We start from the raw sequence: 15,576 nt of genomic DNA on the forward strand, positions 1-15,576 counted from the left end.
TTAGCGGAAATTTTGACTGGTTTATATACGACGCAATAAAACTGAAAAGAGAATTATATGATTGATAAGGCTATATCGCCTTTACGATACAAAAATTGATTGGTAAAGGGAAAAATTTGTAAAGAAAATTACAATTGCACTATACAATTGGGTTGTTTAGACCTTTTTTCCAGGATTTCGAATATGCCTTGAACGCTTTCTGCAGTTTTCAAATAATATTTTTGACAAACCAGCTCCGATCCCTGATGTTTTCAGACCTGATGGGCAGACGATCTGATATATATTTGAGTCCGTAACACATGAAAAAAGGCGTCAAATTTAGTGAGCTTTAATTGAAAGAATCGAAGCGCGACGTAGAAGGGTATTCAATGGGTAGTGGCCATATTGGAGGCGTCGAACAGCTGTGCTTGGCTCTCTGGCTCCGAATGTGAAAGGCGAGGTGTATGACATGCGGCAGTATCCGAGCATTCTACCATTTTACGCGTGTGAAATACCCGCGTCAAAGATCACACGGGATCGGCTCTCGTCTCGTTCTGCCAGCCGGTGAGTTGCATACTCGATTGAAAATAATTTCCTCTCCCAGACTTTATGACTTCGAACTGTTTTCATTTATTATCATTTGAAATAACTGTTGTCCACTCCGATGCCGACTGTTTTATCAACCGAACGTTCGATGATCACATACAATTTTTTTCCAAAAAGAAAACTATAGTCACAAGAAATTCATACACGCCGTAGTTATTGGTATAGTATAAGTACAACGTGACCACATGACGGCAACGGCGTTAACGGCGATGCTATAATACAACCGAGATTACGAAATTTACGAATAAAGCGAACCTTAGAAGTAAATTTTACTACTCGCATTTAATCAATATTTATTAAAAATAGCTTGAGTTCGATTAGTTGAGATAAATTAATAACTCTATGCTTAAACTAGGTGATGAGTTATTAAAAATATAGTTTTTGAAACGGTGCATATTTTTATTTCCACGTGGCCGAAGGTTGCGTTAATGTTTGCGATTTATAAGTGAAAAATAAAAAATCTATCCAGTAGAAAATATATATTATAAGTGGATATGCTTTTTATTATATTTTTCAGTAGAATATATCTCTACGTTCCGTGATTTGAATTATACCTGAACGATCTCAGCTTTAGTGAAAGCAAATCCATCTCGCATCTGCGCTAACGAGGGTTAATCTAAAAACTGTAATGAGGATAATTTCAGTCGCGGCTACAAGGATTATATAGCATCGTCTGAGATTTATGTACAAATTATTATATGTGAACATCAGACAGTGTAAAATCACACCGGTGATAATTTAGACTGCAATTGCTGATTATCAATCACGCACATTTCGTTCGCCAATATATTCGATAATTTTTAATCGACTTTCATTATCATCTATCGAAACGTGTTCACCAAACATGTGAATAGAAGGCTCGCGCAAATATTTGATGATTTCACGTGCCTATAACTATAATATTACACTCCGATCGCCCACCTATAAATGAGTTGTCACGTTACATATTCTCACGTCTGTAATATCATCATCGCTATATATATATAAACATAACCGCCAACGCAAAAAGGCGTGTATTATAACTCTACGAGATACTAATCCAGCTATAATTTCCGGTTCCAACCGTTCGTTCTTCCAGGTCTCCAGTGAATTAGGAAAATTGTTAAAGTTCCAGTCTGGCCGATGTCCGGCATGGGTTTTAATTACATCGTAATTATCTTCGTTCTCGCTTCGGTACCGCCGGAAATTCTTGCCGATAATTACACGAACATCAATCTGCCCGATGATCAGCTCAAGTTTTACTTCAATTCATTCCCGTCGATGACCGAAAAGTGTCGAAACGATCCGGACTGTCCTTATAAGGCAAGTAAATTTATATACAAGTTTCTTTACTTACGTGGAAGTGAATGAAAGGAAGCTTTTGTCTGGTGTGGTAATCTTGAAAAAAATACAGGTTTTCATACGGCGAATATGGGGGGCACTTTTTCATGGTTTTCTTACATGAAACAATCAAACCTTCGAGTCTTCCTGGCAATGAAAACGCGCGCGGTTATTCAAATCGGGGCAAAATGGAAAAGGGAAATAACAGCATCTGCGTTGAATAACGATTGCGAAAAAATTTGTTTTATTTGATATCACTTTTTTTGCCTCAGGAGCACCTGGACAGCAAAGTGTGCTGGGGATACGAGGACAACTGCAAGCCGGAAAACGCTTACTCGATACCAAAATGTCCGGGAGATCACAAGGGTTGGGTAGCCACAAAACAGGCCCAACTTGACACGTTTTATACGCAGGGTGATTTCGGCTATGTCCGGGATCAAAAAAGGGAGATGAGGATATTATGCGAACCTCTTTTTCTCGTGAGCTACCATAGTTTGCGAATGCATTAAAATTTACGAATCTTTTCTGATGTTCTACATTTTCGATTCTCAGGACGATTCATCGCTCGAGTGTTCGAATCACATGAGATTCTGCAGAGGCCGAAATATTATGATCAATTTCACTGATCTCGCTAGTCGAAGGGATCCGATAAGATACAAGATGGACGTTTTGCAAGAAGGTCAAATCGGTGGCTATTGCACGTGAGGACATGGAATACGTTGTATTTTTATTTTTCTAATTCTATAATTACTGTACGAATGATGAGCTAAGTACAAATATGGCAACTAAAAATAACCGATATCTGTTCGTGCTTTGTTTATCAGATTAAACGAAGGTAGACTCAAGGAAAATGCAGACCATATCAGTCCCTTGCAGTCGTGGGGACCAGAAATTCGAAACTTTAGAAAACTGGCTAGACGTCCAATACCGGAAGGGGATTGTGACGTGGTTATTGAAAAACCGACATTTCTCATGAAAATTGACGCCAGTACGTTTTTTCGAAATATAATACGAAAGGATCTACGCCCATTTCCGCGGTGACCAAATCGAATGAAATACTCTTTGACGATTTATTTTGTTGCAGCAGTTAACATGTACCACCACTTCTGTGACTTTTTCAACCTCTACGCATCCCTTCACGTCAATTTATCGCATCCGTCAACTTTTGATACTGACAATCATATTTTGATATGGGAGAGTTATAGGTCACTTTCTCTTTGAACTAAAGCACGTTTAGCCGTAGCACCAATCACTTGGTCTGTAAATGCTGAAAAAAACTTTATATCTGCAGTTATCAATCAGCGTTTGAAGATACTTTTGCTGCATTTACCAGCAATCCGTTATGGGATTTAAAGACCTTTCGAGGGGAAACAGTTTGCTTCAAGAATATAATATTTCCGATGTTACCACGAATGATTTTCGGACTCTACTACAACACGCCATTGGTAAATTTATTATTTGTCTAACAAAGTCGAAAGTGTGTGTTTTATTTAATTTATATTTTCACATACAACAAACTAATTCCGTCGATAAACAGATTTACGGATGTGAAAAAAGCGGTCTTTTCAAAGCGTTCAGCGACCACGTTCTGCACAGATTGAATGTACAGAGGCGTGAGAAAAAAAATTCGAATATTCGAGTCACGCTTCTGAGCAGAGACACACAGTACAGGAGAATACTCAACGAGGATGATCTTGTTGAGGCTTTGAAAAGGAATCCCAACTATAAAGTTAGAAAGGTTTGTAAAGTCGATAGAGCATTGAAGTTAACTTACTAAAATAATGCATTCTTGACGTAGATTTCGTTCCATGCAGGTAACTTACAACAAGAATTTGTCATTCAAAAATCAACTACGGATAACAAGGAACACTGATATTTTCATCGGAATACACGGTGCTGGGCTTACACATCTGATGTTTCTGCCAGAGTGGGCTGCAGTTTTTGAAATGTCAGTGATTTTTTATTCCATTTACGTACGCATTTGAATTGATAGATTCATAAAGCTATATATACATATTTCAAATCCCAATGTACTAATTTTTTAGATACAATTGTGAAGACCCAAGCTGCTACAAAGATCTTGCTAGATTAAGAGGTGTGAAGTACTTGACATGGGAAAATCTGGAAAAGTTGGTTCAAGAAGATCCTGTAAGAAATTAACACTCTCAAAGCTTTAAAAACTTTTTTCTCAAATTGCCAATTTGAAGCATGATTCTCATTGTTTGTTTTCTTTCTCCAGGGAACACATCCGGATGGCGGAGCTCATGCAAAGTTTACAAACTACAGTTTTGATGTCGAAGAATTTCTGCGACTCGTAACTGTTGCAGAAAAACATGTTAAAAATCATAAAGCGTTCAAAGATTTCATCAAACAATCATCAAAAAAAAATATTACGTCTTACAAAAATGTGCCCAAAGACGAGTTATAAAAAAAAAAAAAAAAATTAGATCAAACCTGGTCAATGTGAGCATCTAACAATAGTTACCATTTATAACGGGAAGATATACTATTTATATGTAGAACACAATTAATTCAGTGTACAAGTAATCCATTAATCCGAAAATATCAATAATCGTGTGTTGAATCTGGATGATAAATGAGGTTTTATATTCGATTTTACATTACTGAGACAACTATTATTTCCCAATGATGGATTCGTATCTTGCTTTAAGTCTGAGTGTGTTGCTTACAGTTTAGAAAACAAGTCGTCACTTCAGTGTTCAAATGATTGCCATAAGTGACAACAAAATGCATTGCATATACATATACGTTACTGATTCCTATTTAGGTAAATGATTTTTATTATTTTTATATAAAAAATCGTTGTACATACTTAATTATATACACGTATATTTAAATGTTTTAGAAATGAATACATGAATATAATTTTTAACCGTTGCACGATACCTGAATAGAAGATGGTTTAGCATACTGAATTATTTAATTATGAAGGCACCAAATTTGAACAACAAGAATGCATTTCAGTTGACTTAGATAATCCTAAGAGCAGTAACTCGTCGTTAAATCTCACAACTTAATTTGTATTTTAAATCTGAACAAAACTGCGAATAGGCCGGTACTTGCCAACATATACGCAGTGATAATTTGGACAGCTTCAATATCTGGTACATACAGCGTTCTAACAGTCATATTTACGGCACCAGTGAGAAAATTACAGATGAGAAAGAAAGCTAGGCCATTATAGTTAATCGCTTCGAAAATTTCAGGTATACTAGAGATCTGATTCTGGACTTGCGTAACGTTCTTATTCTTCGATGTGACCTGCTTAAAAATATCTGCTATAATATCGATCAGCAACAACAAAGTCAACATAACTGTGGACAGAGTAACCATCCAAGCACAATATCCAGCATTAGCCAGCTTTCGAGAAGTTCTGCGGTACCCATTTAGAAAAAGGGTGGCTATGCATGCTTGTGCCGCAATTAAAGACAATTTTACACAGAGAATCATAGATTCACTGTATTGAGCCTCAAAAGTTCGTCCGAATATGGTAAAATTGAAATATGTGGATCTACCAGTCTGTGCTCTGCTTGCCCTGAGGTATGTCGAGTGTATCAATCTGCCAACGACAACGCCAATAAAATAAAGCCCTGTGTAGCCCAGAGTGGATACAATCCCTTCACGATTAGCATTCAAGAATCCTTCTCTGGAGTGTCCGAAAACCCATTTTTTCACAGTTTTCTGACTGAGTAAGTACTCGTACATGCCAAGAATAGAAATACCAAGAAGCAAAGAACGGTTGGGAGTTATCAGAGAAGTTACAATGCTTGTTAGGATCTTCACCGCAGCTAGTGTGATGAAAAAATTCCAGTGAACGCCGTACTCCGTTACATGTTTCTGATAATTTAGATATTCGACAGAGAAGTATCTAGCCGAACCCAAAATCAAAAGAGGAATGCAGCTCCTCAGGCAATCGTGCAAGTTTCTCGAAGCAGTCGTCAAAAAACCTGAAGTTCGACGATCGCCAGAATCTCTTGCCTCCGGAGAGACCAGCGCATTTGCAATTACAAAAAATCCCACGCCTGTATCCATCAGGCTGTAACCATATACTTCAGTCTTTGCGTGACGACGTGGAAATACTTTGAAGTCGACAGCCAATATGCAAATAGCAGTCAACAGGTTGGTCAGGGCTCGGAAGTTTGTTATAAAAGGATGGCGAGTTCCTACTCGTGATGGCTGACTATTACCAATTGTTGTAGGGTTTGCCATGATGATCATTAACATAAAATTTGTGCATGATAAGGCGAGGAGAGCTAGGCAGACGGATATTTTAGCATCAGAGTAAATCGTGCAGCATAGAATTGTCGGTACTATTACTATCAGGAATTCTAAAATGAATCTTGTTGCGCGATTCAGGTATTTCCCGAGTATGCATGATGTCGTTAACATCAACAACAAGCTACAAACGCTCGGCATTAACATCAGCAATGTTTCTCTCGCTGTAGTGCCGTGGTTGTTGGTGACGAATTCTATTTGCGCCTTTCTGTATGCCGCCTCGTTTGAATCGACCGCCATTATTACCGCGTTCCGTATTCCGCGGCGTTTCTTGTCAGATGCGGTGAGCGATAGCCTAAAAAATCGTGACACATGTCTTTGAGAATTCGCCTCGAATTAGTGGAAGGAATGACGAGCTGAGCTTACCGCGTAATTCCCTTTCTCGTATTGATCGCCTACACTTGCCTTTTAGCCGATCCGAGTTTCTCTGGTATCGGTTACACCCTCCTCGACTCACTTAACGACACAACGTCGTGCCGCCATTTTCAAGCACATGTCTCGTCCGCTACTCTGCTTTTACTGTGCTTATCGATTGCCACGCGTCTAAGGATATCAAGTCGACGTAGTACAAAAGGAGCGGTCAAATTTGAGACACTTGCGAAAGTGTGAGAAAACATTACTCATTAAGCTATTTTCATGTTACTATCGCAACAGTGAAATTTACATCACTACCAAGCTCGTTGTCAATGTTAGTCGAACATTTATTCACCCGCAGTTCTCGATGGTCGTTATCACGAATAATATAATACGTAGTACACTTTGCGACTACATAGGTATACGTATCCATGAATTCCACAGTATAATAATAAATCCAAGTAAAATAAGCTCATAGTTCTAAATGGGTACTATCACCGTTTCAATTGTCACAAAATCTGATCATCGTTATTTAATTTGTTTTTATCCTCTCTAACGGAGAAACAGGATAAACATACGGCTCTGCGCAAAGCCCTTTGAACACTGGCCGAAAATCGTGCGAACAGTTTGTCATCCCTTCTTGTCCTGGAGGGTGAGCTATGATCGATAGATTCAGACTGCGGACCATTATTAACGATCTCTGGATCATCGCCAATTTTTCCTGCAGTGACCGAAACCAACTCGTTCGAATCATCAGTGACATCGGCCGGCTTACTCATCTTGCTGTTGGCCAGTTTCTTGTCGAAATCCTTTCCCGCCGGAGTCTCAACGAAGGCCAGCGTGTACTCGGGGCTCACAACCTTCGACAACCTTCTGCAGGTTGCAGCCTGTCGCGAAACGCATCGATCGTTGATCGACGCAAACGACGTGAGTTCGAAGTGAGATAATCCAGACTGCAGATCCTCCAAGTAGCTCGAAATGCGCGACGATCTCTGAACGGTTGTGTCCGAAGCGGTGTTTATCGGGACTTCGCTCGAGGCGTCCCAGGAAGAGAGGGGAACAAGGCCTTCCTCTTGGAAAGGCGACACCGTGCGAGCATCGATCATCGTCGCGAGATTGACCATCGACTGGGAAGCGGCGAGATGATAACCATCCCCCAGGACACCTTCCAGGACGCGAGAGGCAGTGCGCTGCACCCTGGATCTCCTCTGGACGCGGATGACGGTGATGTCGGAGTCGCTCGGGAAAGACGATCCCTCGAAGTCTTTGTATCTCTCGGCGATTTTGTGGCGGCTTGATAGGAAAAGATCGCTGTCGCTCCTGCTCCTTGGGCACGTAAATTCGTGGGAACGAAATTTTTGCAAAATTCGAAGGCCTAGAAACCTCCCTAATTCCCGGGAGTTTAGTATCGTTGTGGGAGGATCATCACAGCAGAGATTTTTCGATGAGTTTTTTGCTGCCGGATGTGTCGTTGTTGAATCCTCGGGGTGATAATGACCGCTTGCATTTCTTCGGGTTATTATATTATCGATACTGAACTTGCGCGCTGAACCGTTGTCGCACATTTTTAACACAATTTAATTAATCAATTCGCTTATTCTAATTATTATTGACGCGGGTGTTGTATCGTTTATACCGTTCAATGTAAACGGTTAGCATAGTAATTTTCGCTTATGCTCTTGTGACAATCGATGTCCATGATGTAATTACTTCGAGATTTAGATTAATTGACAAACTTCAGCTGACTGATAAAGCTCGCAACTAGTGGCATCGGACATTTTTTTTCCGTCGCCACTTAAAATTCTTCCCAAATTTCAATGTAGCTACAAGTATAAACTATACCCGAGCCTCTACCGAACTCTGCCGAACTATACTCGGAGGGTAAAGCGATAATTGAAAAAATTACCAACCTACAAATCGTTGATCGTTTCAAGGGTTCCGACTTCGAAGGTTGTAAATAACACAATTCTTACTACTCCGAGTTTGCAGTCAAATAAGCAGATTTCATTAAACCTGAGAGTTAAATATAAGACCGCATTGAAATTCCAAGCCTGCCACTAACAGTGAATAATATCATAAGATCTACTTTTCAAAGAACATTCCGAATGGTTGGTGCAAATACTATACAAACTTGCCGGGTCATCCGGTAAATTAGAAAACAAATACAAATCAGCTGATCAAATTTTCTGGCTCTAAATTGTTGCACAAATTCCGATAAGGAAAAAATAAAAAATTCACACTTTCGGCAGCTAAATTCAATGTAGGCATCGAAAATTCTGACGAATTCAAACTTACCAAGGTCTTACACCTGCGGACTCCAAGTGATCCGTAAATCAAACAACTCCCGCGCCTGGTTCAGCTGACGCGGAACGCGGACCGTTACGTAACCTTGTTTTCGAATCATGACAATCACCTCGTTGCGTGTATCTGTCACTTTCAAACGATACCCACTCACCGTATCGTAGACTTTGGCGCACAGCTGGCCGCGGTTCTGGTTAAAATCGTGAAATATAAGTGAAGATAATCATCGGTGGTGATAGGTTCAGTGACGATACCGCGTCAATACACCTGATATGACCTTGAGAAAACTGGTATCGCCACGTAATGGAAACCGACGAAGATGATCTACCTCTGGTGCAACCTGTTCCTGGGCCGTTGGACAATTCGGTCGGTGAATTGGTTAGAAATGCCCCGTCGAATCTTCGGAAGAGGAATATCGGATTGGGTCTTTCCGAGGCGAGTAAGAGGACGGAAAAAGGGGAATCGACGCCGGAATCCGACGCAAGACTCAATTCGTTTCCTTCGGACGCGACGAAAATCTGGGGCGACGGTGAAATTTCCCCTAGAATACCTGGAATTGAGGTTCTTGAATCACCAGGTAAATCGAACGGTGTCAAATCTCCAGCTCCAGCCTTAGATCCCTCTAACACTTTGCCTTCGGATCAATCCGACAATCTAGAATCACTCACCGCCAGAGAACGCATGAAAATTAACATCGTTCGAGGATGCCTATCGAAGCCAGACCTCACCTTTGGGGAATTAAGATTGCTCGGCTGCAGTAGCGAAGGATTCGTTAATGGTAATTATCACCAGACATTGTTTAATTTGTCCAAAATAAATAAGATCCAGAATTTGTTCGATGCAATAAGGAAATGTAGATCGTCAGCGAACGACAAAACAGAGTGATAATAGCTGTCGTTACATCACCGGTGATTACAGGATCTGAAATATTTTGTTAAATAGCCGTTTATTTGTTTCAATGCCTTCCATTAATAGTGCAAACCATGAATGTGTTATTTTATCTCTTTCTCTCATGAATGTGTATCCGGTATTTGCTATATTGACTATTAGTTTTGGTACTGTCATATTATTGTGCATCTAGCTTGTGATGACTCAACAAAATGCTTAATGTGTTCTCAATGTCAAACGAAATTAGCGTGTTATAATAAGCCCTATTGTTTCACATAATTGAGCGCTCTCCTGTACGGTGCGTTTGCGTTGAAAAAAATTCATTAATCATGTTAATGGAGCATTAGCGATGATTAAATGGCTATGTAAATATTCAAATATTCTCTACTCTAAACTGTTTTGTTGTTTCAAGTGGCATCACTTAACATTTGTCTGCAATTAGTATTTGCCTAAAGAAAATACTTTTTGAATGGAGATATTTTTTTTATATATTTCTTTTGGAAAGAAGTTTTCAGTATGCTGACTGAATTTAGTTATTTATTAAACTTATGAATTGTAGTTAGATCAAAGGTCATATTCGTGAGTCATTGCATCGCACAGGTTGAAGCGATCCAAATTCAATACGAAAACTGGATCTAAGTATGAACGGTACCGCATCAGAAATTTATAATGATGTGAATCATGTACACATATATATACTTTCAAGATATAGATAAGTTTTGAATTAGAAAAGGAATCAAATCCCAGCAGTTTTTGTTGCTTTATTTTCTTGTTTTGTTTTGGTTTCCACATCCCAATTCTTATAATTCCTTAAAAAGTATATATATCATGATAAAAGGATACTTGATTCTACATTGATGAAGATGGGTTTGTTCTACCCAAATTTTGTAAATGAAAGTTATCTGCAGATGATATACGAAGGATGCTATGGCCTCGGCTCTTAGGACTGAGTGACAGAGAGCCTGATCCAGTGAATGGATTGGACACAGTACACACTAAAATACCCAATGAGGTTTATCAACAAATATTGAAGGATGTAGTGAGGAGCACGAGTCACTTTCCACAAGAATCGACAGAGGATGAGACCACTGCACTTGAGAATGAAATGACACAGATGATATGCTGGGTGCTTCATAGGAATAAAAAATTGAAGCATGTACCATTTTATGCAATTACAAATAATTTCAGAAGAACCGTCAAAAATATCTGAACAGATGAATGGAAATTATTTTATGCAATTTTGGGACAGCCGAGTGATTCAACATCTATTTACAGTTATTATCAAGGCTACAATGACGTAGCAGCAACAGTCCTCATGGTGATGGGTCTTCAACGTGGGCTACAAGTTTTAGAACAAATATCGCTAAGATTTCTTCAAAGGTTCATGGAAGCTACGATGGAGAAGGTCAACCAAGAGTTGTTTTTTATATTCGCGTTACTAGAACGAGTTCACCCAACCCTATTGCAACACTTGGAAAAGTAGGTGGCAATTTTTTAACAGGTAATGCCACTGTAACTACTCGAAACCCTTGTTGTAAACGTCGAACAACTTTTCTTTTCTAGTGTGGAACTATTCCCGCACTTTGCTCTTGCCGAATACACAACGTGGTACGCACACAAGTACTCCGAGCATAGGAAATTACTGCACAGATTGTTCGACTACTTTCTTGGAAGCCCCCCGCTCATGCCGTTATATCTAAGCACAGTAATAGTCGCCCATAGGTCTACCGAAATTTTCAACACAACACCTGATATGGGACATACTCACAAAGTGCTTTGCACGGTAAGCTGTTACCCGCATCGTACACTGTCTCGTTGATGATGTAGTCCGAGTGATGTATTTTAGCTAGAAGTTCGTCAGTCACTTTTTCGTCCTGCATTTCAATTCTTCGCAAATTACTCGAATGACGTACTGGATGAACATTATTGAAAATTAGAAAAGTTCGTTTCATACTCATTTGTTTTTCTAGCTGCCCGAGGATTTGCCGTTTGAAAATTTGCTGGTTGATGCTAAGGACCTGTACCAAAAATACCCGCCAGACTCGATAGAAAATGATGTTCGAGACTATGACAACAAAAGGCGAAGGAAGGAGCAAGAATGGAAGCGAGTGGCTGAGAAAAATCGTCAAGAGCGTGAACGTCGGAGTCGGCTTCAAGTTGCAGTTCCTCATCCACGCTTGCCTTACAGAGTCGGAAGTTACAGAACTATAGCCGTCGTTACTGTCTTAGCTTTAGGTATTTACGCCTTCTTAAAAAGCTCTTCGGGCCTGAACTGATAACAAGTCAATAAATTTATATACCAAAGTCAGATGCACCTCGGTTCTTACGATTAATTGTAAGACCGACTGTTCGATAAACTGGATCTCAAAATTTTGAAAGTGATGTTAAAAAATAGAACAAAAAGCGATAAAACTCGCAGTGAACTCTCTACCGGTTTAATAATCGGTCGAATCGTAATTCATTAAGCCAACGCGCTTATTGCAAGCTACTAAAGATGTGAATTATAATTTATAGATGCCTCCTAAGTTTATCGTTTCCGCGTAAATGTTATAAAGTTTTTCTAAGCATTCCTGCACTGCCTTATGCCGTGTTCTGTGAAAGATAATATATGCAATTTCCCGAGTCATAGATCCGCACAACATGTGCAGTAAGAGACAAGCGTGTGACAAAAGCGACCATGCCATTTACTCTGTACAGTTATAATTAAATTAGTTAACGTCTTAACGTGTGTCGCCGAAAATTTATACAGCGGGTTTCATATGTCGGCTAAGTAACCTTCTTCCCTCGACTTCTTAATTGTCTGAAATTTTCATTTTGCTTGTTAAATTAAAAATTCCCCTTAATAGATGAATATGCGCGTTCTTTTATTTGTCAAAGGGTACAGAGTCTATAAATTGAATAACATAGAGCAATTTCGTTGGAAACACGTGGCTTACAATTAGTTGGCGTAAAATCTCTTACAAATGTATTTACGAGAAAGTACATCAGAAGGGAACACAAAATGGAACAGAAAATTATTTGTAATAAAATAAGAACCTTGTATTTAGGTATGAGAATATAAATATACCACAAAAATTTGACAAAACTTGATTCGAATCAAACCTTGAAATAGCTGGTTTTTGCGTGAATTCAAATTACGTACATATATGTGCACACATATGTATATTTTCTAGCATATTGTAATTAGATTTCAAATACGAATCACAAAAGATACATAGCCGATAGATATTAATTTCAAAGAATAATAATAAGTTATGAAATATATATACATATATATATATATATAAAATATATAGTATATACATTATACATGTAAGCACGGTAGTGCAATATTCAAGCCGTGAATGAAATATTAATTTTTGGAATAATTCAATGCAACATTTTTTCAAAAGTATGTGAATCGTAAATTTTCATACTTATGAAGAAAGGTTTCCGACCCCCAACGTAATTTCATTTGGTTCATTCTTCTAACTGTCGTACAGCAAGTAAACGAAACGTATGTCAGGCCGGTTGTTTGCGAAATAAGATTTTTGAAAACAGTATATTAATCAACAGGCAGGTGTCGATATAACAAAAATGTATCGACTACATAATATGAAATCATATGTATCACCGTTTTTCTTTCCTAAACAGTTTGAGTATTCATTGTCTCAGGCTTTAAATTGCGAATTGAATACATAGAAAACCGTGTGTATATAAATTCCTAAGCGGAAATCTTCTTTTCTAAGTCGTAACGTGTAAGATGTTTGAGTAATATTTGCATGTTTTTTTTATCTCGATCTACCTCCGATAAATTCTTTGATTTCTATCATAGCCGCCAACGCTACCGGGACGTCCATAGTTGCCGTAATTTCCTTGCGTCGCATTGTAGCCTCTATGATGACCAGGTCGTCCATAACTTCCGGTATATCCAGGAGTCGTGTTGTACTCTCCCTGGAGTCCAGGCCGCCCGTAGTTTCCGTAATTTCCGTAAGTTCCTTGCGTCGCGTTGTGGCTTCCTTGGAATCCAGGGCGTCCGTAACTTCCTGTGTTTCGGGGAGTCGTGTTATATCCCCCGGGAAGTCCAGGCCGACCGTAGTTTCCGTAATTTCCTGTATTTCGAGGAGTCGTGTTATATCCCCCGGAAAATCCAGGCCGTCCGTAGTTTCCGTAATATCCTTGCGTCGCGTTATGGCTTCCGTGGAAACCAGGTCTTCCGTAACTTCCGGTATTTCCAGGAGTAACATTGTAGCCCCCGGAAAATCCCGGCCGTCCGTAATTCCCCGCATTTGGCATAACAGTGTTGTGACCTCCAAAAGATTCGGGGTGACCGTAGCTTCCGCTACTCCCATAATTTACATTGCCCGTATTGCCTCCCGGGATTCCGTAACTACCGGAATTTCCATACCTCGGTGTGTTCACGTTGCCTCCGATATTCCCGAAGCTTCCGAGATTTGGGTAGAGTCCAGTGTTTCCATTGCTACCTCCGTTTCCGTAATATCCCTGCCCTGTTAATTACAACTCAGAATGTGTAATGTTTGTTAGCGGTACCCAGTGCGATAATCGCGCGTACTGATCAGAGTGTCTAAAAGTGTCGAAATCATTATTTGCGACTGAAGAAAAGATTTCAACATCCCAAATTCTTAGCCTGTAAAGAATAATCTCTGCGACCTTGCGACTTGCGTTTACCGAATTACCAATACCCGAAAGGAGAGTTGAAGTTACACTATGCAATCGAGTTGCTGAGAAGACGAGAAGAAGCAGTTATTCGTATGGAAAATGGGGATTACTATCCACCCGTTTACCTGAGATTCCGCCGCCCCCATGAGGCGCAAACTCGGTACCATGCAATGGTGTGCCGGCATAATCAGCACTTCTGGGGCTCCTATGAGGTTTATCGGCAACATGGCCGGTGACCTCTTCTGCCAGTGGAGGAGCCGCTAGAGTTCCGGTTTTAGTACTCTCTTCGGAAACGTCATCCTTCTCCACCTCGGCTCTTCCGTAGGATCGAGCTTAAAACAAATGCAGCGGTTCAACTAGATGAATTCGATGGAATGAAACGAGGGAGATAAGAATTTTTCTGGTCTTTATCACGGAAAGGTCACGCACTCGAAAGATATGTCGCATGTTGATCAAAACACCAGGTCACTCGGTAATGTTGTTCTTCTTCTTATCTTATTTGAGTTGCTTCTGGAGAATATCAATTCTCCACGATCGAGCGATTTGACTATTTTTCACTACAGCTTCGTTGTCCACAATATTATTTTTTTCTGTCTGTAAAACATTATTTTCGACTCGCCAAATTCTCCATCTAAAGCAACACACGCATTTAAACACGCCAGAATATTAACTTTAACATTCGAGCGAACAGCACGAATCGGAATAAATTGGTTGTCGAAAGTTGTACAATTATCGCTGATCGCATCAACATAATAAGGAATTTCATGCTTACTTTATTGTCTAAGAATTCGACTGATTACAGTTACAACAATGAGAAAGTTGATACTGCGTCATTTGTAATAATAAATTACGGAACAACGACAGCGATTTAAAAAAAACACATTTTTAGATCCCTAAACGCGATTTAAGGATACTTTGAGCTTGCAAATACCTTCAATTTGGGCGCAGAGCGATAATATCGCCAATAAGCCAATGATCCCTTGCTTCAAGTACATGTTTAACTATTCATGTTTTTCACGCGTCGGTGGATAATACCGTGAACGTCCCCCTTCTTCACGCATTAGCTGAATTCTTATCTCTGCTTGAGAAGCCATTATTGAGGTGGCGTTGTAGTACTCATTTTGTGATTCAACAGTTTGCATTCAAATCTGTACGTTTTCTGAGTAAGATGCA

The 15,576-nt window shown here is 39.6% G+C and overlaps 4 protein-coding genes across 8 annotated transcripts; 2 read left to right on the forward strand and 2 right to left on the reverse strand.

Moving 5' to 3' along the window:
- The first annotated feature begins 113 nt into the window (after positions 1 to 113).
- Positions 114 to 4,358, forward strand: Eogt (EGF-domain O-GlcNAc transferase). Of its 3 annotated transcripts, none has more exons than XM_046613839.2 (11): positions 114 to 543; positions 1,664 to 1,887; positions 2,178 to 2,384; positions 2,458 to 2,606; positions 2,730 to 2,893; positions 2,990 to 3,110; positions 3,197 to 3,350; positions 3,443 to 3,643; positions 3,720 to 3,853; positions 3,951 to 4,053; positions 4,145 to 4,358. In XM_046613839.2, the coding sequence occupies exons 2-11, from the start codon at positions 1,708 to 1,710 to the stop codon at positions 4,331 to 4,333; spliced, it is 1,602 nt and encodes a 533-aa protein (XP_046469795.1). In that variant the 5' UTR covers positions 114 to 543; positions 1,664 to 1,707; the 3' UTR covers positions 4,334 to 4,358. The 3 variants fall into 3 exon arrangements, with proteins under 3 accessions (XP_046469795.1, XP_046469797.1, XP_046469796.1); XM_046613841.2 differs by having other exon boundaries at positions 115 to 543; positions 2,993 to 3,110; XM_046613840.2 differs by lacking the exon at positions 114 to 543 and adding an exon at positions 796 to 847.
- A 310-nt stretch (positions 4,359 to 4,668) lies between these two features.
- Positions 4,669 to 6,846, reverse strand: LOC124213041 (Phosphatidylinositol glycan anchor biosynthesis class W a). 2 transcript variants are annotated; one of them, XM_046613844.2, is made up of 2 exons: positions 6,607 to 6,846; positions 4,669 to 6,496 (listed from the first exon to the last, which is right to left on the reverse strand). In XM_046613844.2, the coding sequence occupies exon 2, from the start codon at positions 6,439 to 6,441 to the stop codon at positions 4,933 to 4,935; it is 1,509 nt and encodes a 502-aa protein (XP_046469800.1). In that variant the 5' UTR covers positions 6,442 to 6,496; positions 6,607 to 6,846; the 3' UTR covers positions 4,669 to 4,932. The 2 variants fall into 2 exon arrangements, with proteins under 2 accessions (XP_046469800.1, XP_046469799.1); XM_046613843.2 differs by having other exon boundaries at positions 6,568 to 6,845.
- A 2,086-nt stretch (positions 6,847 to 8,932) lies between these two features.
- LOC124213043 (TBC1 domain family member 20) lies at positions 8,933 to 12,819 on the forward strand. Of its 2 annotated transcripts, XM_046613848.2 has the most exons (6): positions 8,933 to 9,433; positions 9,515 to 9,634; positions 10,653 to 10,896; positions 11,020 to 11,223; positions 11,308 to 11,527; positions 11,715 to 12,819. In XM_046613848.2, the coding sequence occupies exons 1-6, from the start codon at positions 9,160 to 9,162 to the stop codon at positions 12,018 to 12,020; spliced, it is 1,368 nt and encodes a 455-aa protein (XP_046469804.1). In that variant the 5' UTR covers positions 8,933 to 9,159; the 3' UTR covers positions 12,021 to 12,819. The 2 variants fall into 2 exon arrangements, with proteins under 2 accessions (XP_046469804.1, XP_046469803.1); XM_046613847.2 differs by having other exon boundaries at positions 8,933 to 9,634.
- Positions 12,584 to 15,471, reverse strand: LOC124213046 (uncharacterized). The gene is made up of 3 exons (XM_046613856.2): positions 15,335 to 15,471; positions 14,529 to 14,735; positions 12,584 to 14,231 (listed from the first exon to the last, which is right to left on the reverse strand). The coding sequence occupies exons 1-3, from the start codon at positions 15,396 to 15,398 to the stop codon at positions 13,525 to 13,527; spliced, it is 978 nt and encodes a 325-aa protein (XP_046469812.1). The 5' UTR covers positions 15,399 to 15,471; the 3' UTR covers positions 12,584 to 13,524.
- Positions 15,472 to 15,576: the final 105 nt, after the last annotated feature.

Source organism: Neodiprion pinetum, chromosome 2, assembly GCF_021155775.2.
Source record: "Neodiprion pinetum isolate iyNeoPine1 chromosome 2, iyNeoPine1.2, whole genome shotgun sequence".
NCBI classification, from domain to species: Eukaryota; Metazoa; Arthropoda; class Insecta; order Hymenoptera; family Diprionidae; genus Neodiprion; species Neodiprion pinetum.